The 22940-nt window shown below is 41.0% G+C and overlaps 1 protein-coding gene across 1 annotated transcript; it reads left to right on the forward strand.

Annotated features, from left to right (window-relative positions):
• Window positions 1-1038: 1038 nt before the first annotated feature.
• klhdc3 (kelch domain containing 3) lies at window positions 1039-22034 on the forward strand. The gene is made up of 11 exons (XM_053875450.1): window positions 1039-1145; window positions 2921-3166; window positions 4165-4341; window positions 4759-4874; window positions 4949-5020; window positions 6096-6309; window positions 6533-6619; window positions 7838-7946; window positions 17795-17868; window positions 18217-18295; window positions 19975-22034. Exons 2-11 carry the CDS (start codon window positions 3013-3015, stop codon window positions 20039-20041), a joined length of 1149 nt encoding a protein of 382 aa, XP_053731425.1. The 5' UTR covers window positions 1039-1145; window positions 2921-3012; the 3' UTR covers window positions 20042-22034.
• The last annotated feature ends 906 nt before the right edge of the window (window positions 22035-22940 follow it).

Raw genomic sequence — 22940 nt, forward strand, 5'->3', positions numbered from 1 at the left:
TTTTATTTAGTTGTTGTTGAGTAGCAATAATTCAATAATTTATTTGAGATTATCTTAGTAGAAGGGGTTCAATCTTACAGGGAAGCCATGCAATTGCAAGATGGAGACGGTTATGGAGAGATGGATGCTCCTTGGTTTCAACATCACCTCCCCTCCATCCGCTCCTAATCCAATACAGAAGCACATGGACCAATAGACTGAGACTGCCCAACTCAAAGACCGAGCGCTGCAGAAGGTCCTTTCTTCCTGTGGCAATAAAAACATACAATTCGTCCCTGAAAGAAATACAATGAAGGGTTTTTTTTAACTGAACAGAACATTGTTTTTCTAAGATCTTTTGTATCACTTTTTTTGCACTTTATAATATCACTTCTTTTTAATTTATTGTGTTATGTTGTGTACAGAGCATGTTACAAACACAATTTCCCTTGGGATTAATAAAGCTTTTTCTGATTCTGATTCTGAGATGTTTAACAGCTGGAGTTCAGCAGAGGATGGAATTTTGTCAATGAATGAAAGAGCGCCATCTTCCGCCTGAAACGTGTTGGTGTGAGCCCAGATGAATGTGCGTCTAGATATCGTTGCATGTGTCACACTCCTGGCCCGTGGGTCAAACCTGGGTTAGCAAGTCGTTTTAGGTGACCCGGACGTGTTTTAAAGATCAAAATTTCAGATCAAAATTATCAGGAAAACTGTTCTTCAGACTGCATGCTTACCATTAATTGACTTTGCATCGCACATATTACTCGTTTTTAGAATTGAACTTATTGTTCACAAATGTTTTTATTGTCCTCAGAGTTACAATAATAATAATAATAATAATAATAATAATAATAATAATAATAATAATAATAATAATAATAATAATAATAATAATTTAATGTATTATTCTTATGTATGGGACCTTCATTATTCATTATAGGTCTTTCAGTTGTTCGTCAAAATGCTAAATGTTTTTTTTTTTAAATTACCCCATATTCTTGTTGTACAACGAGATCTTCAAAACCGTGTGTGGTTTGGACTGTGTCCACACAGAGAAGCAGTGTGTTCAACTGAGGGCGGTTCCACCTCCTGCTGCCTACGTCACGAGGGTGCGTCGCTACTATACAAAAACATCAGCCAAACAGCAGCACCTTGGGGAGAAGGTATCGAGAATATTGTCAAATTGCCATTATACCTGTCTATCCTCACTTTATTGCGTTATCTTATCATGCCAACAATTTGTATCGTCTGTTTTACTTTACCGTAGCAAGCTAGCGGCTAACAGCCGGTGGCACGTTCAGGTTAGCTTCGTCGAAACTGGCGACATTTTATTCGTCTGGGGTGTGTTATACACAATCATATTTGTTTGTTTGTTTTGCTCTGTTCGTGCTTAAGTTGTGCTTCGCTTCCAGTCTTCTAACGCCATGGCTAGTGGTTGATATTCGCTGTCTAAAGCTGGAATGTGTGCTGGAGCTAAGGTTAGCTTTAGCCTGACTGACTGCCAGGCGTTGCATATGCTTTAGTGACCCGATTTAATATTGGCGTGAGCCGTTATTGCTCTCCTCTGCCATCATCATATGTTTTAAACACCATCTCCGGGTTCTTGAAATCGAAGCAAATGTGGACTTGCATGCTAAGCTCTTCTGACTGACTGTCACAAGATTGTTGTTAATGCACCGTTTAGATATTATTCTATACTATGTAACGCAGTTACAGTGAGTTATGAAGCATCCTGGGTTTGTGTGTAAATCGTATACATCTATTGAAACTGACTGTGCTTGGAATAGTTGTAGAATCTGGGCTAGATCCTGCCTTACATGGGTCTCCTGCAGAAGAACGTCCATTACAAACTTGCCAAGGATAAATACAGAGTCAAATTCGTGACATAAAAATGCTTTGTAAAGATTATTCTCAACTTTATTAATGAATCGATTGATCAGTAAAGTAAACTACCGTATTTGGAATTTATATTCATAACAATTTGCCTGTAGGGTTGGAATGCAGATGAGAGCCACCAAGGAAGGGTCAATTTTTTTTTTTTTGAAGGCTAAATGCTTCACTCCAATTGCTCCCCATTGGTTTCTTGTTGTGGTGCAATAGGGAACAATTAGACTGATAGGAATATGTGTCCATAGTTGAATAAGAATTAAATGTTTGGCCGAAAAACACATGCATTTGATGTTTTTCACTATTTTTAATATGTTGCTTAAATACATTTTCAAATAAGTTTGTCTAAGAAAGTCAATGTTTATTGAATATTCTGGCTTTTTTTAAGTATTGCAATAGCCTTCAAAGTTTTTCATTCATATTAGGCCTTCAAACAAAAAGTGCATTAAAGTAGCTAAACCCACACAAATTCTTGTCGTTTTGAAAGAAACCTCATAAGACTCATAAGGTTTTCGTGTCCTCCACATATCAGTCCATTGTGAGGCTCTTGTCATTCCTGGGGGATGTCTCCACTTGAAATAGAAATGGCCATGGTCCGTGGTCTCCCGAGGGTTTATTTTTAAAGTCTTACAAAGGTTAGAGGTGGCTGAAAAGTAACTCTATATCACAAAATGAATTGGGTCAGTTGTTCTTCATGCTATTCTTACTTCCACAAAGTAAGTGTATATGAATCAAACCTTGTTTATTGCAGTAACATCATTGATATGGAGGAGAAGAAATATAAATATTAAAATTAAGAGAAATAAATGCTCATTTGTGATACTTATTGACAACTGCATTTCTATATTTAAAGTTGTTTGCCGCATTTGAATTGCTGCTGAATATGAAATAGAAATGGTGATAGGTATAAGTCGCATTACGTCCTAAAATACTCGGATAGTGAGCCTGTCAGCAGCAGCACTGTGGCTCAGCAGCACTTTGTGATTTCTACTTTGGCCCCTCCCAGCCCTCAGATCAGGGTGCACACTGTGACTGTTATTTGTTGTTGCAGGATTCTAAGCTAGATGTTGGCTTGATGGAGTCCATGCTGGAGGCAAAGTGATGGTGTAAGGACTCAGCGTGGCGAAGGTGCTTGCGCGTGGGATGTTGCGCTGGTCAGTGCACCTTGAAGGAGGGCCACGGAGAGTCAACCATGCTGCTGTGGCAGTGGGACACAAAGTGTACTCATTTGGAGGCTACTGCTCCGGTGAGGACTACGAGACACTGCGTCAGATTGACGTGCACGTCTTTAACACAGGTAAATACTGATTATATCTTTCATTTTCCGCTCGTTTATTGTGAATACCTGGCATACCTTACATGACTTTGAGAAGCACTGATGAAACAAATCAAGTAGAATGAGGTATTTGACAAGTGAAGGGCTAACATGTCCGGTTTTCTTTCTTTTGATGGACTTCCCATCTATTTTGAGCACTATAATTGCATTTATTTTACAGCATTTGTGCTAACTTTGGGTTTGTTTGATCTTGCTATCCATCCCATTATATTCTAAACACGGACAAATCATTATTTTGGTATAAAGACTTGCTCATTGCGTCTTATGTTTTGTCCCAGCTTGTTTTCTAGTTTTACGTTGACTTTTCAGTAAAACATTGTACTATTTTCCAAGTTGAAATCATGAAGAAGAATTGAAATGGGTGTGGTTGCATTGCCTGGAATTACTCAAAAGCAACATAACAAGTTCGTCAACATGAATCATCTGCAAGTGTATTGATAAGAAAACTCAATCAAAGTATGAACTTGTCTGCAACAGGCTTTCTAAGGACCAAGTAGACGCATCTCTATTTTAGGAAATACGGGGTTTCACTGCCTTTGTTTAACCACTGTCGCACCCTGCGGTTTCTGTTGATCTCTTTTTGCACTAGCTTTTCAGTTGCTGTCTTTGTACTCGACGGAAGCAGATGTGTCTTTTGTATAATGCCCCATTTTTTTTGTCTATTTTTTTCTTTTTGCCTTTGTATGTTGGAAATGTCACACACCTGTTAAATGGTTTTACAGCTTCCTGCGTGGCATTTGTCTGTTTGTTAAAGTAGAATCTGGGGAATGTCTGTCATACTTATGGCGGCACCTGACATTCCAGGTGTTTTAACTCAGAAATTCCGAACCGTGTTTTTTTTTTTTTCAAATTCATATTGTGACATTGTTTTAAATGAATCGTATTGATATTGTGTTAGATGAATTCATACTTCATGGTCTGTTATTTATTGATTTCTGTCTGTGTCCTTTTCCCGCCAGTGTCTCTACGCTGGACAAAACTTCCTCCTGTGAGGACGGGTGGAAACGAGCATGCCCGTGAAGTGCCATACATGCGCTATGGCCACACTGCTGTGCTGCTGGACGACACAATCTACCTCTGGGGCGGGCGCAACGACACAGAGGGTGCCTGTAATGTGCTTTATGCATTCGATGTCAGTAAGTAACTTGGCTCGGAACTGGAACCTAATTGTTTGTGAGAAAACTGCTCAAAGTGCTAAACCAGCTGATTTAAATTCTTTCCGTTCCTGTAGATGCAGGGCCTCACATTTTGCTGATACAGTTCCACGGAGATTAAAATAGTATTTGCGAATTATAAAGGAACAAAAGCGTCTGCAGAGTGATGTTGCTGGCTGCACAGTTTTTATGTTGCACCATCATCATGGCGAGGAAATCCAACTTTGTGTTCACTTTAAGCAGAACGAGCATGTCATGGATGTTATTTTAATTCTGTAAATACATTGTGTTACAATCCTAGACACGTGAATCCATGCTAACATGTGTTTCCTATTTGTGTTCTAATCTGCTTAGCTTGTTTGTTGTGCTGAGTTCATGTTGACTTTTCTCCTGTCATAGATTCCCATAGATGGTACACTCCCAAAATCTCTGGGACACTTCCAGGGGCGAGGGATGGCCACTCCGCCTGCATCTTGGGGAAAGCCATGTATATATTTGGAGGTTATGAGCAGCTGGTGAGTACACTTCACTCTGCCCACCTTGCACAGTCTCTCCATCCCTTCACTTTTTTTTCTTTTTGACTTTCCAGGCTGACTGCTTTTCGAACGACATCCACAAGCTGGACACCACCACCATGGTCTGGTCACTAATTAACGCTAGAGTAAGTCGCTGGTTTCGCGATTTCTCTGAAGTCCTTATCCACCAGGGCTGTGACAAATGGCTGCTAGTGACAGACTTTAACAATTTTAACTTGTCATATGACATGTTAATTAACACTTGTGTTCTAGTAATTAATAAAATAAAGTGTTTTAAACACTTGTACGGTGTTAAATGTTATGTGTCCTTTGTGAAATGGTCCCATACCTTTAAGTTGTGATGGTCCCGTAGCGAAGAGAGCGATAAAGTCATGGCTAGTTCACTCATGAACCTGTCGGCGACCTCTTTAATAGTTGATCATAGTCGACTACGTCGACCAGTTGCTGCAGCCCTAATCACTTTGTATCAATGACTTGCACGAAACACAAAGTGCTACAAAGCATAGATTTGTTTTTCACTTCTACTTTCGACAAGAGCTTGGTTGGCTGTGTACAACAGCTTTGGTTTATAATGCAGCTTCCTGGTGGTGAGCCAAGTGCAGTTAAGCTTCTGTGGGGGATATGTAGCCTTTCATTTTGGGGAAAACCATTCGTGTTACACGCAGACCTGCAAAGTCCAAAGGAATTTGTAAGAGTGAAAGAGTTATTCATAAGATTTTATAATTAAGGTGATTAATTCTAGAGGCTTTTAGTATTCCTTCGTTTCCTGAAATCCAGCCTTTGTGCTTCTGCTTTATCTCTTTCAGAATTTAATTTTGAACTCAAAGCCTGTTCTTTCCCCAAAGAGTTTTAGCTTCCGAGCTGAATGCTTGCCCAGTGTGTCCTTGTAGTTATTCTTTAGAGCACTTCACGCTTACCCCTTCTAAATATGCCAACTAAAAGATAACAGTTTCTTTTTAATAGTTTCAAATTTTATTCAAATATATTTTATGTCGTAATTGAAAAAAAATTGCTCTTGTAGTTAATATCTCAGTCCTCTGGGTGGCACTGTTGAAATGCCTGTCACTAGTTGGCTGTTCATGCATACTTAACAGTTCTCAAAGATAGAAAGTTTGGTGCTTAGTAAACTAGAACTGGGTCACAGGATGTAGTGAAAGTTTCATAAAAAATAGTCTTCTTAATAACCGTTTTTCTTATCAGGGTGCTCCAGCACGCTGGCGGGACTTCCATTCTGCGACTATCATCGGTACAAAGATGTTTGTTTTCGGAGGACGTGCCGACCGCTTTGGCCCCTTCCACTCCAACAACGAAATCTACTGCAACAAGATCAAAGTGTTTGACACGGAAACCAATTGCTGGCTCAGCACCCCGTCGACACAGCCGCTGCCCGATGGGCGACGGAGTCATTCTGCCTGTAAGATGATCACGCCACCACGCTCCCTGGTTGGAACTACAAATGAAATGCGCTATAGCATTTCTTGGAGTATTATTCCCTCAGTTCTTCTGATGGTTGAAATAAGTATCGCAGTAACATTTGTGGTTCTTTAACTCTTTACTTGATCATTATTTTGCCATAACTACAGTTTTGTTGTCAAACAAAACCATTTTTTAACTGCTTTTCTTGTCTTTATTTGTAGTTACCTACAATGGTGAGCTGTACATATTTGGGGGATACAATGCCCGCCTGGACCGCCACTTCAATGATCTCTGGAAGTTTAGTCCAGGTAATTCATACTCTTGTATTTCCAGATAGTAGAATCTGTTTAGTCATTTCTCTCTGATGTGGATTGTTGCAGCCTACACCCTTTTTTGTCTGTCTGGTGTTGTGCATAAAACATTGCTCTCTGCTTTACCTGCAGCTAACTTGCATTGACCCACTTTCCTCTAGTTTTGCTCCATAACAGTTCCTGTGCATGTTTTTTTTTTCCCCTCCACCGTTGCGTCATTCATATGCTAATGATAATGCCTGGTTGTTCTCATTCACTACACTGAGTGTGAAATGCAGATGCAGTAGTATTTTTCCAGACAAGAGCTGCTATGTAGAGCAAAATAATGCAGTCCTCTGGGAGCGTCTACACATATTTTACCTATTTTGAGATCGAGTCTGGAACTAGAGCTGTTTTTGAACACTCATTCTTTCATGACAAACAGTGGTTATTTCTCCGTCGTGCAGCCGATGGCACCTTTCAGAGTAGTTTAGAGCTGGAGTCACAAATTGTCATTTATCTTTCTTCAGTAGGATAAAATGGGTGATGTCAGCCGAAATGAGGCACCAATAAATAGCATGCCGTATCTCTGCCATCAATTGATAGTCTTTTATTTTGTATTATTGTTCAATCGTTGTCTTGATCATTGCCAAAGAATGATCAAGTCTCTCACAATATTCAAAGGTGTTGTCGCCTTTACTTGTTTATGTAATTGGACCCACGCATGGGGTGGCACTTTCAAGGTAGAGCAGAATTTCCATACATAGACTGATCTGTTTGAGAAAGATGAAATGGACACAGTTGGGTATTTTTCTTTCCACTAGATGGCACTGTACCCGTTCATTTCCTTGTGATCAATGAGCTACGGCTTGTTGCTATAGAGATTGAATGATGCAGTTTCCTCTGATGGTGTAAGACCTTATTGTTTATCTTTCAATGAAACGGCAGGGAGCACCTCGTCATTATTTCTATCGCACCTCTGAAGAGAAGCTAAATGTTTTGTGTTTCTGGTTTTGAAATGTAAATGTTCGTCTTCAAAGAAGGTCGGTGCTGGCTCCTCAGCCTCATGTCTCATGATGCTCTTAGTTGTCAAGGCAAACATCAAGTACATACCAGCTGTCATTGCAATTCAAGATGACTCAATGAAACCAAGTTAATCAGAGTTTTTTTTTAATCTGCCTTGTTGACCTTCCCCGGTGACAGATTGCTAAAACGCCGCATGTTTGTGTTTTGCAGAAGCCTTTTCCTGGAAGAAAGTTGAACCAAAGGGTAAAGGCCCGTGCTCGCGCAGACGGCAGTGCTGTTGCATGGTTGGTGATCGAATCATCCTCTTTGGAGGAACCAGGTAGGACACTGTGCATTGTTGTGTCCATACCAACTCTTTAGAACTCTGTTGAACACTGTGCTTTTATGTAGCTTGTGTTCATGATTATTATCCTTAGATGCTGCGGAACACTGTCGATCTAAGACAAGTAAAAGCTCACTTGATTACACAAATGAAAAAAAAATACTCCCATCTGTTAGGCAGATATATACTCAGCCTTACTAGTTTTGGAAAACAATTTAACTCTTGTACAGGTTGACTACTGTTTTCTCCTAGCTCAGTTTTATTTTACGTGCTTTCTTCCTTTTTTTTGTTTTTTTATCTATTGAATCAGTCAAATAAATGTACTGTATATAAAGTCTATATCTGGGCATATTGATGGACCATAAAAACAATTTTAAATAGTATTCTGCAAATCACATTGCTCTGCAAATAATGAATTTTAATAGAATTTAATTAGTTTCATTTGAGAGTAGCGGCAGCAAAGGGATGACAGTGCCGCCAGTTAAGGTGGAGCAAACAGGCTGAGAAAACAGTATCTAAAAGGGGCCACACACGCATTTTTAAAAATCTATCAGAGACCTCACACGTATACATTAAAAAAAAAAAAAAAGATCTGGTGTAGGTCCTTATATCTGTGGTGCACCACGATAATCTCACAGTTCACACATAAAGATACTGACCCAGCACTGATCGAGAGGCTCGTCCCCCAAGCCAGAAATCTGCCATCATATCACATGATAAACATGACAGCACTACAGAAAAAAAACAATGCACAACCTGGAAGTGCGTTGGATGCATGTTTGTTAAAAAGCATAATATTATCTAAATGACAGAGACACTACAGTTGCTCGTGGAACTTACTGTAAGTTCATGCATGCTGCCTGGACCTTGTCGTTGTAGTAAACCTACTGCAGCTTTACCGTTCAAAAAGTTTTCTTTTTCATGCTGTGAAGAACTGAGGTGGAGGAAGACCATTTTTCGGCCTTGTGGGTGGACATGGTGTAATTGTTGCGTAGAGATGTTATTATCTGAGGGATTCATAACAAACTCCCTTTCTGGAGAAAGTCTCTCAAAAGAAGTGAACCAGTTAACATCCTGCTGAGAATGTGATTCACTTCATGTGCACCCACTACGAGTTGTGATACTCTGACCTTATTTGGTAAGCAGACAGTGACATAATACTTTAGGGAAGGTCACTCGTACGCTTTACATTTTCACATTCAGGTTAGTGAGCCTGAGCTTGTGTTGGTTATTTGCTAGGAAACGTGCTCCTCACATCGAAGGCTTCTTTTCTCTACCCTGAACCACAGTCCTGAAGACATCTCCTATTGTCTTGCTAGCTTCTGACTGGTGTGAGGCTCATCATGGACCAGTAGCCTGGTTGGTGATAGGGTGCCCATCAGTACACAAATGATCCAGTTTTCCAGCACCCGAGCTACTGTTATCATAAAGTGATATGTTATCAGCCGAACCCAACTGTGGTTACCAGATAATGGAGATAGGATACCCGTGGCTAAGACTCCCCTCAGCTCTACTTTGTCTGCAGTGAGATGTTCTGAAGACCCTCTGATTAGTCTACACTTGAGCTGCTTGGCCAAACTCAGCACACACTGATAATTACCTTGAGGTTTTTCAGACCATTAAACGTGGTTGCAGCAACACTGCTGTTGTATTGTAAGTTCCATCCTCTGTCCCGTAACTCATGTCAGATTAGAAGTTGTTTTCCTCATACATCAGATGAGGTCTAGCCAATATAATAAAACTCCTAAAACCATTTTCTTTGTTAAGGTGGAGGATGTTTTCACCGGGGTTGTTTAGTTTCTCACTAGGAATAATCCAGGATGGACTTTCAGGAGTCATGATTTCCTGTTGCAAGGAGACGGCTGGGGTTGGGAACAGGAGTGTCGTTGGAATCACTGGAATGATGGAGTGTGTTTTTAGAGGAGGAAATAAAACACCATAGAATTTCCCTCTTTGTTGGTGATGTACTTGGGTAATTTCGAAGAAAAGGCTTGAAGGTTGAAACCATTTGCTCAGTTTGCTATGTAGAATTATTACAAAGACTTATATTGAGTTTTGTTCTGTGGAGCGAAAGTCTGTGTTTCCATGATGAATAGGACAGCATTTCTGGCTGTGAGCGAGTCGGCCACACAAAGTCTACTGACAATTGCATGTTTGTTATTTAATGAGAGAAAAGTTAAGCTCCTTACACACACAGGAACTTCCCAAAGCACGTGCATGCACTGAGAAAAACACACAAACATCGCACTAAGTGGCGTCTTAACCCACATATTTGTTTAGAATGCCTTCTGAGTGGATGTTTTCTAATCACGGCTTAGTGGTTTTACACTGCCGCCATGACATCGGCTAACGTTGTTGTAATGCTTTAAATAATTTATTTAAAAATTAAGGTCGCTCCCCATGTGTTTATTTTTTACGTGACCCTGCTATTAACCAGCTTGAAAGTTATTAGTATCTGTGGCAATGCAATTGACAAATGTTTGCACAGAGCCCCATGAATTATTTGCTGGACACTTTGCTTGTGTTTATTTAACAGCGCTTCATTTTGGAAGACCTGCAGAGGAAATTGTGTGGAAATTTATGGTTCAAGTCTTGTTGTCTTTGCTTGATTGTCCTTTCAGATTGATCTAAAGCAGAACCCCTTTGTTTGTATTTATTCCCTGTGCAGGGGTTTGAGCAAGGAGACCCTAGCGAAGTAAACTCCTTGAGTCAACACCATCGCACATGCTGGTGCGGAATACGCAATAATCTGTGTCTCTGCTTGCATTGTTGGTGTTGTTCACATTCTTATTTATTTGATTCTGCAGCCACTGCATGTGCTAGTGAGAGAGACAATGTCAAGCTGGACATTAGTGGCAATCTATTGTGGGCCACTTACGTCAGTGTAAACAGGAGTGCTGTGTTGCAGATAGGCGCGAAATTCTGGCCCATCTCTGATTTATGACCTGAGGGAGCATTCTTTCTCACGGAGTGCAATTTGATATCAGCACCTCTGCTACACTCATTTACTGAGACCTGCTCGCTGCCCCACGAAGGACAACCCACGCTTGACTAACTCCACCTGCACTGACCTTCACCTACTTGGGCAAGACATGAGCAAGATCTTTTTTGGAGGAACATTTGTTTCCCCCTTTCGTTCAGCTTATGCTACAATCATTTGTTGGAGCAGGCTGCCGTCTGTTGTTGTGTTGGTCCTTTTACGCAAGTTAAAGTATTTAAAAGTCTACCAGCTCTACAGATATGCACAAATATGATGTGAACTTCTGAGATGATTTTTTTAAGAGTGTTTGTTGGCGTCGACCCTTGGCAACTTGATGTGAATTTGAAATGTTAAGCTTTAAAATGTCTTTTTTTGTTAATTATTCATACAAATCAAATGATCTTTCAGTTATAGTAAAGAAAGTCTTATGTTTTGCTTATAAATCTTGCAGCTTTTAAATTACATTGGAAAGAGTGCATTCTTTAAGAGGCATGGTGTAAGCACAAACATGACAGATTGGTGTGCTGTGAGGAGACAGCCAGAAATCGTGCTAAACCAGTTAGTGGCGCTGGTCCAAAGACTGTGCATCACCTCTCAATTATACTCATCAAAAGTAAGATTTACGTTCTTGTACAGACGAACTTTGACACACCTTACATCTTCTGACTTGCATTTCTCCTGACTCACTTGGAATCGTGCTTCACAAGAAGCACTTCACTGCACACTGTTGGTCAGTCTTGGAACACCAGCGTCGCCCTAAGATATGATTCTCTCAAGTAGTCTCTATGATCACTTCATATTGAGATCGAAGAGTGATAAAAGAGAAATAAAAAAATAAACATTTGATCTACTTCAAAAAATGTAGACACTCTGGAGGAATTATTCATGACTCATATTGATTGTCTGGCTATGTATCTGTACACATTTTTATTCTCTGTGTTCAGACATCAGTGCTAGTGGACTGGTCCAGCTTTGAGTTTTTATACATTACACGCATTCAACATGCCATATGACTATCTTCCGGTTAGTTAGCATACAAACAAATGCATCTAAAAGTTGGGGAAGCTTTCACTTTTAGCCCTAATGCTGATTATTGTATTTGCTAATGCCCTCCGTTGTTCATTCTGCATGCACCAGTGAGACCACAGAGCTTGTAATCTCCGTTGTAGCCAAAACATCTTGAGCCACAATCACTCGTGAAATCCACCTGAACCTCCCCCTGATATTTAATACGCATGGAATTTTGCCAGTGCATTGGAATTGGCTTAGCAAGAAACTTTTTTCTTTTTTTTTTTTGGCCATTGTGTTTTGTTAAGGTGATCACGAAGACCGGTGCCTTGATATCACCCTCTGCTCCAATTTGTATCGCTATCAGCCATTATCAATGGCTGCTGTTTAGTAAGTCCAGCTGGGGTGCAGCTTATCATCATTCAAACTGATAATTGTCAGAATGTGAGTCTAAACACTTTGTAGGAATCAATCTACATGAACAATGTTTCAAAGTATTTTGTTCTTTTTTTTTACCAACTTTTCAACACATATTTGTACCCTGTTGTTTTTGTTGCCCTTCAGTGTCAAAGGTTTAGCTCCAGAAGTTTCCTTTATTAATTCTTCCTGTGTGTGTGTGCGCGCACACATGAGTGTGTGTCTGTGCTATTGGAGGGTTGATGAAACCTGTCAAACACAGCAGATGACCCCTGCGGGATGTGGGGCATCTCACGCGTGCGGTACAAGACCTTTGTGCAGCTCGACAATACCATGATTTACTCTTCAAAGACAAGCTCATGATAGTATTTCATCTGCATCTTAACCCTCCTTAACCCACTCGCACTTGTATACATGAAGGTGTCAGAGGGCTGAGTGTTACACAGCAGCTCAAACAAACACAGGGCATGGGTGACACTTTATAATGTCGGCCTCTGACTGGATTGACATTTCTTACTTTAACGTCGACTGTCATCATCAGCGGGGGTTGAACAAAGCCATCATCATCTTGTATGTTGAGGTTTCTGTTGAAAAGTGGTTCATATGAATATTAATAAGGAGACACAGGAAATAAGCTTGGCTGTGATATTACTTCCTGTTATACAAGGACAGTGCTGGGGGAGTAAAATCGTGGTGGAAAAATCATCCTTCATGTATTGTTTGCTGGAAGCGTCTGTGTCTCAAGAGAACATGTCTTACACGTCGCTGTTTCCATGCCAATTCATAACCTTGGACTGTAACACCTGCACACACAGCCACCTGCTGGAAAATAGAGATTGTCATTGATGTTCTGTTGTTGAGATCAATTGTTAATAGAGGTAATGAAAAGCTATGCATTTGCTCAACAGCCGTGTTTTACAAGCACTTTATACACAACCAAAATGTTATCATGCGTTTACACTTTGAATAGATAAGCAGTCCTCCGTGATAGATCTCTTCAAGTTTCACCAAAAGAAGCTGACTTCTCTCCGGTCTAATCTGAAGCCAGGCGTCTTTCTCCAGGAGCCAAACGTAGCTGCTGTCCCTCCCTCGGCATGGGGTTTCGGTCTGGGCTGCTGTAGGTTTAAGCCGCCGTCCAGCCACCACCCGGGAAGGGGGACAGATATCTTCGTAAGTCTAGGTGAGACGGCAGAGATTAGAGCGGGAGAAATGCACGGGAATCAATCAGCCTGTGATAACCAGAGCAGCAGCGCGAGATAATGTCCAATTGTCTGTGTCACCAAGCTGACTTTGGCTTTTGGGGATGTATCCACATTACAGATTTTGAGTTGCACATTTAATCGCCCGCCTGCGGGATCTTAAACTGCCTCTGCTCCTGCCCTGTGGGTCCTTGAATTCACAGCTGGTTTGAAGATGACGGACAGTTTTATCATGAAAATGGGTTTTATTAAATAATTCATTTGCAAGGAATATTTAATCATGGCCGTTTAATGGAAAGTTATTATAAGAAAATTGACCTTTTACTACATATTGGGGCTTAAAAAACAACCAAAATAAATGATTTCATTAGATTAGAAAGCCTTTATTCTGGGGAAATTCCATAAACTTCCCCCAAAAATGAAGAAGTCGTGCAGTTGAGGGTCATCTTACGTGGCCCATAAGGGCCTTTAGGTGAGTTAACTTTGCTCAAATATCAATGAGTACCGGTTTAAAGTGCACCTATTGATGTGTAATTGAGTTTGACACCTCTGTGTGAATAGTTGTTTTCCTCCTTTTCTGAGTCGAAACTATCTGTGCGAGGGTTAGTTCATTTTCAAAGCACATTCCTATAATCACTTTGCACATCTGGCCGTACAGATAAGACGCTCTGCAGGAAGTTGTAGTGCATGATGAGTTCCTGAGTGAGCAAAATGACACTTTACTGCCGAGGGCTTGAAGGATGCAGAGAAGGAAAGGGATGTGGATTATATCTTCCCCACAGACGAGGGCCAGTGACACTATAAAGACCATGTCATGGCCTGGGTCGCACTTGGCGCCTCACGGATGAATGGAGTCTCTTTCACTCAGCGCTGCCTTCCCACTGCGTTTTTATTCCAGTTCACATTATTACTGATGCTCCCGCTCAGATCATGTTATTGCTGTATTACTGCTGGTGCTTCCCCATTGGTCCAGCACAGTAGTTCTGGTCTGTCTTCTACTGTTTTGGATGCCTCAGCGTAGCAGGCAGTGCAGCGCAGGGCAATTAGGCGATTAGACGCCCTCAATGAGTGTTGTTTGAAATAGCAGCCTGTGTTGTTTTAGTGGGGGAGCAGCGTCACTCAGACCTCATCCAACTGGGAAGCACAGGGGGAGGAGCACTTTCACACTTAGTGATACTTTGCTGATCGAGTAACAAAGCGGGCCATCAAACACCAGGACACCACATAAAGTGGAACGTTACGACTTTCCCGCTTCCAACTCCTGCATCACTCGGACGCCTTCTTCTTCTTCTTCCTATTCTTCCACCCCCTCGCCTGCACTGTCTGCTCAGCTTCATCCTTTTTTGTTGACCAATAAAACAATAGCAGGCTCTAATGCTGTGCTGGGTTTCACACCGATGCCAGCCCATGAGAAACCTGTGTATCATCCAGGGATTCAGGCATCGTTTCGCCTCTCACTTGCCTGCAGGCATCTTCTTATCTCTTCTCTTTCACACGGCAGCATCCCCGGTACGCACGCTCCTTCATCTCAGTCTGCTGGGCAACTTCAAAACTGTGGTTCAGCCTTCTGGCTGCTGTGAGTTGATGCGCATCACTGTTCTCAGTAAACACTCTTATCGATGGCCACGGTCATAACACACAAATATAAATGCTAGTGAGACCTCACTGCTCAATACCAACTTTGTGATAAACTTCAAGCGAAAACAGCTAAGCCATATTTGATGCACGATCATAGGGTGGTGTCACACACCTGGTGGGAAGTCTTATTCGACGGGGAGACCATCTGCAGCTATGGTTTGTTTTGTTTGTTGGAAGGTTATGTAACCGACACAAGGATGTTGGTGTTATGGAGAAGCTTATCATTGTTTCTTTAGATAGTAACACAGTGTAAGGTTACATTCAGAGTAGATGGTGAAGGCACTTCATCCACTTTAGAGTGGATTGTGGAGTGCTGTCGAGTCATTTTCATCCAAGTGGCAAAATTACCTGCATAGATTCGATGACTTTTTCTAGATGGTAAAAGGATACAAAATTATGGGAAGTTTAAACTTGGTGTTTTATAATTTAGATTTGTTTCCCCTTTGGGTTTTGTTTTGTTGATGTTACCAAGACAGCAGACCCCTTTTACATGAATTGGGCTGCTTTTAGAATAACAACTTAATATGCTGGTTAAATGGCCTTGAGAAAAATAAAAACCTCTACTATCTCGACTCCTCGGCTCAGTGGAAGAAAGCAAAGCATTGCTTTACATCTAGTTTGTAGGCTATTTTGCTGATTGTATGTGAACTGCGCTTTGTAGTGTTGCCTTTTAATGTTTGTGTTGTGTTGGGTTTAGGCTTGTGTTATTCATAAAACCTTTTTCCATGAATGAATTGGTTTTTAAAAATATGACTATGGATTCTCACATCTCATCTTTTTCTTAATAATTTGTTGAATATGTGGTTTATTACAGTTTTACTTCACATATGCACGTTATTGTTGTGATTTCCTGTATATGTCGTCATACAAGCTTTGACCATCATAGATTAGAATTTTAATCTCAATTAAATGGCAAATTTCTCACACATTTTGTATCTGTTCTAGAAGCTTTTATCAACACCAGAGCGGCCATTAATGCTTACAATGTTGTGCTTTTAGCATGTTTTTGAACCTTTTCAGTGCCCCTGAGGAATGTCCACAATCTGTTATTTTTGGGTTGTTGTAGTAAAGTAATGTTTGCATGAGGAGAGCATTAATGCCCACTCTTGGGGTTATAACATCATAAGTTACATTTAGATTTAAAATGTCTGATTCATTTGCCATAAATCGCCAGTGAACGTTTTTATTGAGACCCCTCATTTTTACCTGAGGATTGTACTTTTTCGATGGCTTATGGTTTCCATGGAAATATAATGGAGGTGTGGATAAAAAGCTCTATTTACTTTTGATGATGGAGTTTCTGATGGGAAGTCGGTGTGAGAGGAGTCAGTGCGGTGACAGCGGGCACTTGGGTGGTTCTGCTTCTCCTGATGATCAACTGCGCTGTAAGTCGTGCGGGGGAGCGTAATGACTTCCCCAGCTGGCCCCCTGGGACAGCGGTGCTCGTGCTCTGCACCTCTCCTGGCTGCTTCAAGCCTCAATCATGTTTGTTTAGGGAAGATTAGCAACGTAAAACCCTTACAACATCCTGAACACGCAGCGAAAGAGAGAAACGATGGAGGGCATGGCGGGAAGAGGAATGGAGATTGATGAGTCAAGTAAATGGAAGACAAACGCATTTTGTTAAGAAGGTTTAGACAAAACTGGAAATGAAAGACACGTTTATACAGTATCTGCTGGTGTCTTCTTTTACCACGTCCCCCCCAAGATTTGGGTTCTCTAGATATATATGACTAGGACATTGTAATTTTGTTATTATTTATCACGTCTGATATAGAAATATCTGTTTTGATTTCAGAGCCAACATTGGAATCTTGGAAAATTCTATTCTTTCGGTATCTAGTTACATGTATTGCCAGTATTACATCGTGAAGTGGATTTGTGTCCTAAAATTACGTCGTGGAAATGTAAATTTTAATATCCTTCTTTTAAAAGGTACATTTTTGATTGTATTTTTATTGGAGAAAAGAGTCAAATACTTAGTTTTCTAAATTTAATTTCTTTACTCCTAAAAGTTAGATTTTACTGTTGAGCCTTTCACTGAAAATGTTCTGATTTAAGTTTTGAAAAATCACTGTCATTCTGCTCTCTTTCACATTCCACTCATCCTCTACTGTAATGTCTCCTCTATTTTATGTATATTTATATTTTCTGTCTCCTTTTGTGTAAGTTTCCGAGTGTTCAGGCTTCAGGTGTTGCTGTGTGTGAGTGTGTGTGCAGACGCAGGAAACAGATGTGCAGTGATATGAGCTGAGGAAGACTACCTTCACTGAGCAGCTACTTCCTGTGAAACTTTTAAATCATGCCTGCTCATGATAAGACGGCTTTTTAATGATCACAGCACTTCTTTTATGCTGTGCCAACTTTATGAAACCTTGATATAAAAATAAGAGCTTGGGCAAAAGAGGAGTTTTTTAAAGTATATTTTTAGTTTTAAGTGCGTGGATAGGCTCGTAAATTACGACTGTAAAGTAGGCCATCCTTGGAAAGCTGTGCGGGTCGTGCTCATGATGACGGGAAGAGGTTCCTGACCTGCTTATACTTGTATATTTCTGTGTATTTCTCGATGATAACACTGACCTCTGGAACACTTATCTTTGCAGCCCCTGTCCGGAGCAAGGAATGGGGGATGAATTTAACCTCATGGATCATTCAGACTTGTACATCTTAGATTTCTGTGAGTATTTCTTCTGTTTTACACTGTTCATTTGTTTTTGTTTTTTTGACTATATTACATGTTCCTATTCATTGACTTCATGGTTTGGGGTTTGTCTCCTCCACATGAGCCCAATGGAAGGGCACACACTTCAGGAGACCTGTGTCCTTCTGGTCACTGCTTGATAACTGCATATATTGAAGAGCACTTTGTCTTCAAGTATTTATCTGGCATTGACTGACAAATTATCACAATGTATCAGGAGTTGTTAGTTCCATGTGGCTCAATTTCCAAGTAACAAATGAATGCTTTCACTTCAGAGAGGATCAATGTGATTTGTCTCTGACTCATTTTCTTCTCTATTTTCAGGCCCCAATTTAAAGACTTTATGCAAAATAGCTGTAATTCAATACAGTCTGGAGCAGTCGGGACTCCCCCATGATATCAGGTCAGACTCAAGTGCACGTCATTGTTGTGACTTTGTGGTAAAATTCTAAGCTTTTTTTCTGTGGCATCTACATTTCGGTTCCCTGTTGCTTTGTCTTATTGAACAGAAACCTTTATGACTCATAATATATAGTATATTGGCAGGAATCTGGTGATGTGATACGTATTGCGACACAAGAATGATATGATATATCGCGATATATGTCTCTGCTACCATTTGAATAAAACTAAAGGGGAAAGAATGAATTACTCAATGCTTATAAGTGGTGGGAACTTCAATGGACTCAAACACATTTCCAAGTATTTCTTGAACAAATCTTGCTGTTGTGGTCTTAAATATTGATGCAGGATGATGCCATCAGATATCATGATGTTTCAGTGCATCAGTATTTCCTTACGTCCATGCTCACTGTACTGGAATATTGTGCTAATTTTGACTATTTTTTCCCTCTCTGTCCCCAGATATCAATTTGGTTGTAAATATGATTTAAATATGAACTGCCAGAAAGGTGTTTTTAAAAGTACTAATCGCTGCACTAACTCCTTGCCACCTGGCGAGAGCCCACTTCACTGCGCAGCTGTGTGTCTAACCCCTCCAGGGTCCTTCAGCAGGGTCACGGGAGCACGGTTAACTCCCTTTGCCCCACACTGGCATCAGCGGTGCCCAGCTCCGCTCTTAAGCACGCGCACGCTCGACGCACAAACGAACAAAGCAATCGAGAGGGAGTAAGTGTGAAACCAGAGCCAGTGATAACAATCTGGAGCTCAACCTCTGACCTGTCATCAGGTCAGCACTAGACCCTGTTGTCAGGCCCCTGCTCCTGGATCTCATGTTACATTGATGGCTTCCCTCGTCCTGTCACTAGGACTGGATGGAGGGCAATCAGCCCGGAATAAATACCTCTTTTCAGGGTGACGGTACCAGTGGCATTCTGATGGAATCTGGGCACCCAGATATGAGAAATATAATACATGCCGTTTAAACTCTACACTTGTTTATATAGTAATATATAATTCATACATCTGATCTGTAAAATTACAGTAATTTCTGGACCATAAGATGGTATTTTTTCTTTGGGTCTGAAGCCTGCGGCTTGTACAACGTGGCTAATATATGGGTTTTTACAGGCTAAAGAGCATCATGCTGCCAAAATATTGACGTGAAATCGATGAAATCTCAGGTGTTTTATTCAGCATAAAGCGCTCAAACCGCGCTGTTTTCGCCCGTTTGTCCGCCACTCCGCCAACTGCAGCTGACACCACCTGTGGTGTCGGAACTTCACACATGACCGAACAGTGCATTTTGAGCTCATGATTCAAGTTAAGAACATTGCCGAGTTTGTTTCATGAGCCAGTCTTCATGCTGGAGCCTGTTTTCAAAACTAGTTTAGGAGTGATCCTCATGCATTTTTGAGTTGGCTGCACCAGTCAACTGTCTACGGCGCAGACAGCACCACTGCTCCTTATGTGGCTTATGTATGAACAAGATCTATTTTCCTTCTTAAACTTAATGGGTGTGGGTAAATATTCTGTGTGAATATTTGTTGAGCCATTTCTTTTGTGCGTTTCTAGAAGTTTTCCATGACAAAGAAGTGCTCTGCCGTCGTTGCAGAGCTGCTTGTGTTGCATATAAAAGAGAAGTGTGTGTCTCTAATAACGGTGTTGGGCTTGTTGTTCCAGGTGGGAACTGGCTGCCATGACAACCAACAGCAACATCAGTCGGCCAATCTTCTCCTCCCACGGCTGATGTCGCTGAACGTCAAGCAGAACAAGAACAATTCATTGCTCAGTACAGAGTGTGTTCTGAGGATTGTTTTTTTCTTTATGGGGGTTGGATTAATCAAACAATAAATTCCATTCCAGACCACAACCTCCTGCTTAGAACTCTCGGAATCTCACACTCACAGACTCTTTTTTTTTTTAAATTTTTTTTTTTTATTCCTTCTTCCCTCCCCTTCTCCATTTTAGTCTCTCTATTAATCCAATCCGCCTTTGATAATCATGGATTGCTAAGCACAAAGACTTGAGCCAAAGGTCTTGAGCGATTTGGATGGCAGAAGTCGCACTCTTAACAAAGTGAACAATTCTCCGATGTGTTGAAACCTTCACAACCTTTGATGCCCAGAGTGACTCACTTCAGGAGACTTCTGTTTGCTTTGCTTCTGAGCTCTGCCCAGTGCTTGTGTGTCCGGATTCTAAATGGCCTCCGTCGCTGAACGCACCCTCGTGCTGTCAAAAGCCGACCCAAGTCGACGCTGCAGTGTAAATGAAGAAATGTAACGAAGAAGATTCTAGCGCTGAAGTCTGGTCCGTATAACCGAGTGGTCTATAAGGTGCCTCTACTTTAATTTATCTCAAAAATGAATCAAGACTTCTGACTGTTTAGAAGTGTTTTATCTGTCCTAACTGTACTAACCTGAAGATTTCCAGTGCTGCGAGTGCTCTAGCTAGCTCCCACCTTCACGTGGACATTTACAGAACAGAAATTTGACTCTTTTTTTTTGTGCCTTTTTGAACCCCATAGTGCACCAGATCAAGGAAAAGTCCAGCGATGACAAATTGAATAAGCTTAACGTCGATTCAGGAGTGAAACCGCACGGTAAAGTTCTTCCATTTTACATGTAGAAACCCATGATCAAAAGTAGAATGATCTTTGGTTTCACCTGATCAAAGTTTATCCGCTTGATTTGTGCGGAGATGCAACTTTATTGAATCTTTTGAAGGCTGTAGATCCCTGTTAGATAGTTTAGTAGCGTAAAGCCATGTATATTGAGTCGTCCAGTTCTGATAGGATCACCGAACCTTATTTAAGGTCAGAGACAAATCGGGGTCAGGTTGACCACCTTGTGTTTTCATCAGTTCCATCTACCTCCCGCAGTATAATGAGAAAGTTCTTATTAGCGCCCAGAAAAAAAAAAGCCTTGTATGTGTTGTATACTTCGAGTTCTTACAGTTCAGTGCCAAAACTATAACTGCTGTAAACAGTGACTGTAAACAATCAGATGAAGGTCCACACTCATGAATGAACTTTGAGACAATCTAGAGTTGAAGAGCAGGTGGCCGCGATTCAAACAATATTTCAGAACAAACTAACAGTAAATATTGTGATAATCATTTTAGAATGAAATTGCAGGTCATGGTCTTGTTGTGTTCTGTATGGGTGTTTTATTTAAGAGAAATAAAAAAAATGAACTGACACCCATGTGATGCTCTTAAAACACGCTGGCTACAGGCGAGCGTTTTGTGTGACGAATTTGTACTTTGGAGAGTGACTGTTGCTTTGCTGAAGAATGAAACCCTCCAGTGTTTGTTGAACTGACTACAATATACACCAAGTGTTTCAGAGGGTTCTCGCCAAGGCCAGGCCTCACATCAAGGCTGTGTTTGAGGTGTCAGATCTTAACAGTTACATTGACCAACCAGTGGGGGAAGCGTGACGCGACATCACAGACCTCAGTCCTTCGGCTTGCTTTTTTTTTTAAGATCTATTTTTATTCCTCTCTGGTGAAGGTTATGGTGGCGGTCTCCAACTTTTGAGGAAATCTTTGGGCAATGAAATAAAAGTCGCCAAGAAACATTTGTGTTAACTAACAACAAGTCTCTCCTCTGGTGGTTTATTAAAGAACAAAATGCTGAATGGATTCTCATCAATCCACACATTTTATTTTTGTTCTTCCTCCCTTTTTCGGTCAGGACTTTACTGTGCAATATACTTTATATAACAATGACAATAAAATACATGAGACAATGATTTGGTGTGTGCTACTGTTTATTGGGAGCTATTGGACGGATCTTGAATCCATCCATCCATCATCCAAGGTGGGTCGCAGGGGCAGCACCTGAAGGAAAGAGGCCCACGCTGGTGACCAAACTGTACACACAACACTGAAGAATAGTCAGACAACACAAGTTGATTTTGTATAGCAAAAGAAATGGTTCAAATTGTTCGAAATGAATCAAGAAATGAATGTTCACTAGTAGCACCAGTTGACATACAGTTATACTAGTGCTCCTAGTGAACTAAAAAAACTCACACAGTTCTAGATGATTATGTTGGCTCACTTGTATCACCTGGTCTCACAATAAAAACGTCACGAGAAAAACTATTTTTTGTTTACTACGAGTTCTAGTAGACAACAAAAACGTTAACTTGAACGACAAGTCAACAGTTTTTGGTTTACTAGCACTACTAGTAAAACCGACCCCTACACTAGTAGCACCAGGTGACCTAATGCAAAAGTAGCCTGGACCCAGCCGGACAGTTGGAACGCCGTTCAGGAGACATCCTGACTAGAGCCACCTCAACAGTGGAGCAGTGGCTCTACTGTGAGAGTCCAATTCAGTCATTTGGATTTGGATTTCAGCTGTTTGTTTTTTGTTTTGTTTTGTCACATCAAACATGTTGCAGTTGACCTCATCCGTCCTGTAGTGAGATCCGCGTTACAGGGCGGCAGGACGGGGTCACCCCGGGAAGGTCACCGGTCCGTCACTGGACACATGAAGACACGACTCTTACAGGTCTCATCAAAGTTCTTCTTCCATAAACTTTGAATTTTAATGCCGCCTCGCAAAAACTCAACGTCTCCTCTGAACAAACTAGAACAGGCTCCTCACTCTGATCCGCTGCATGAGCAGTGCAGCTTGTT

Source organism: Synchiropus splendidus, chromosome 9, assembly GCF_027744825.2.
Source record: "Synchiropus splendidus isolate RoL2022-P1 chromosome 9, RoL_Sspl_1.0, whole genome shotgun sequence".
NCBI lineage: Eukaryota > Metazoa > Chordata > Actinopteri > Syngnathiformes > Callionymidae > Synchiropus > Synchiropus splendidus.

Excerpts from the sequence above, each read along its gene's own strand:
- klhdc3 (XM_053875450.1), top strand. The coding sequence starts at position 3,013 with ATGTTGCGCTGGTCAGTGCACCTTGAAGGAGGGCCACGGAGAGTCAAC. Across the intron at positions 5,021-6,095 it reads GGTCACTAATTAACGCTAGA|GGTGCTCCAGCACGCTGGCG; the intron begins GTAAGTCGCTGG and ends TTTTCTTATCAG. Across the intron at positions 7,947-17,794 it reads ATCCTCTTTGGAGGAACCAG|CCCCTGTCCGGAGCAAGGAA; the intron begins GTAGGACACTGT and ends TTATCTTTGCAG.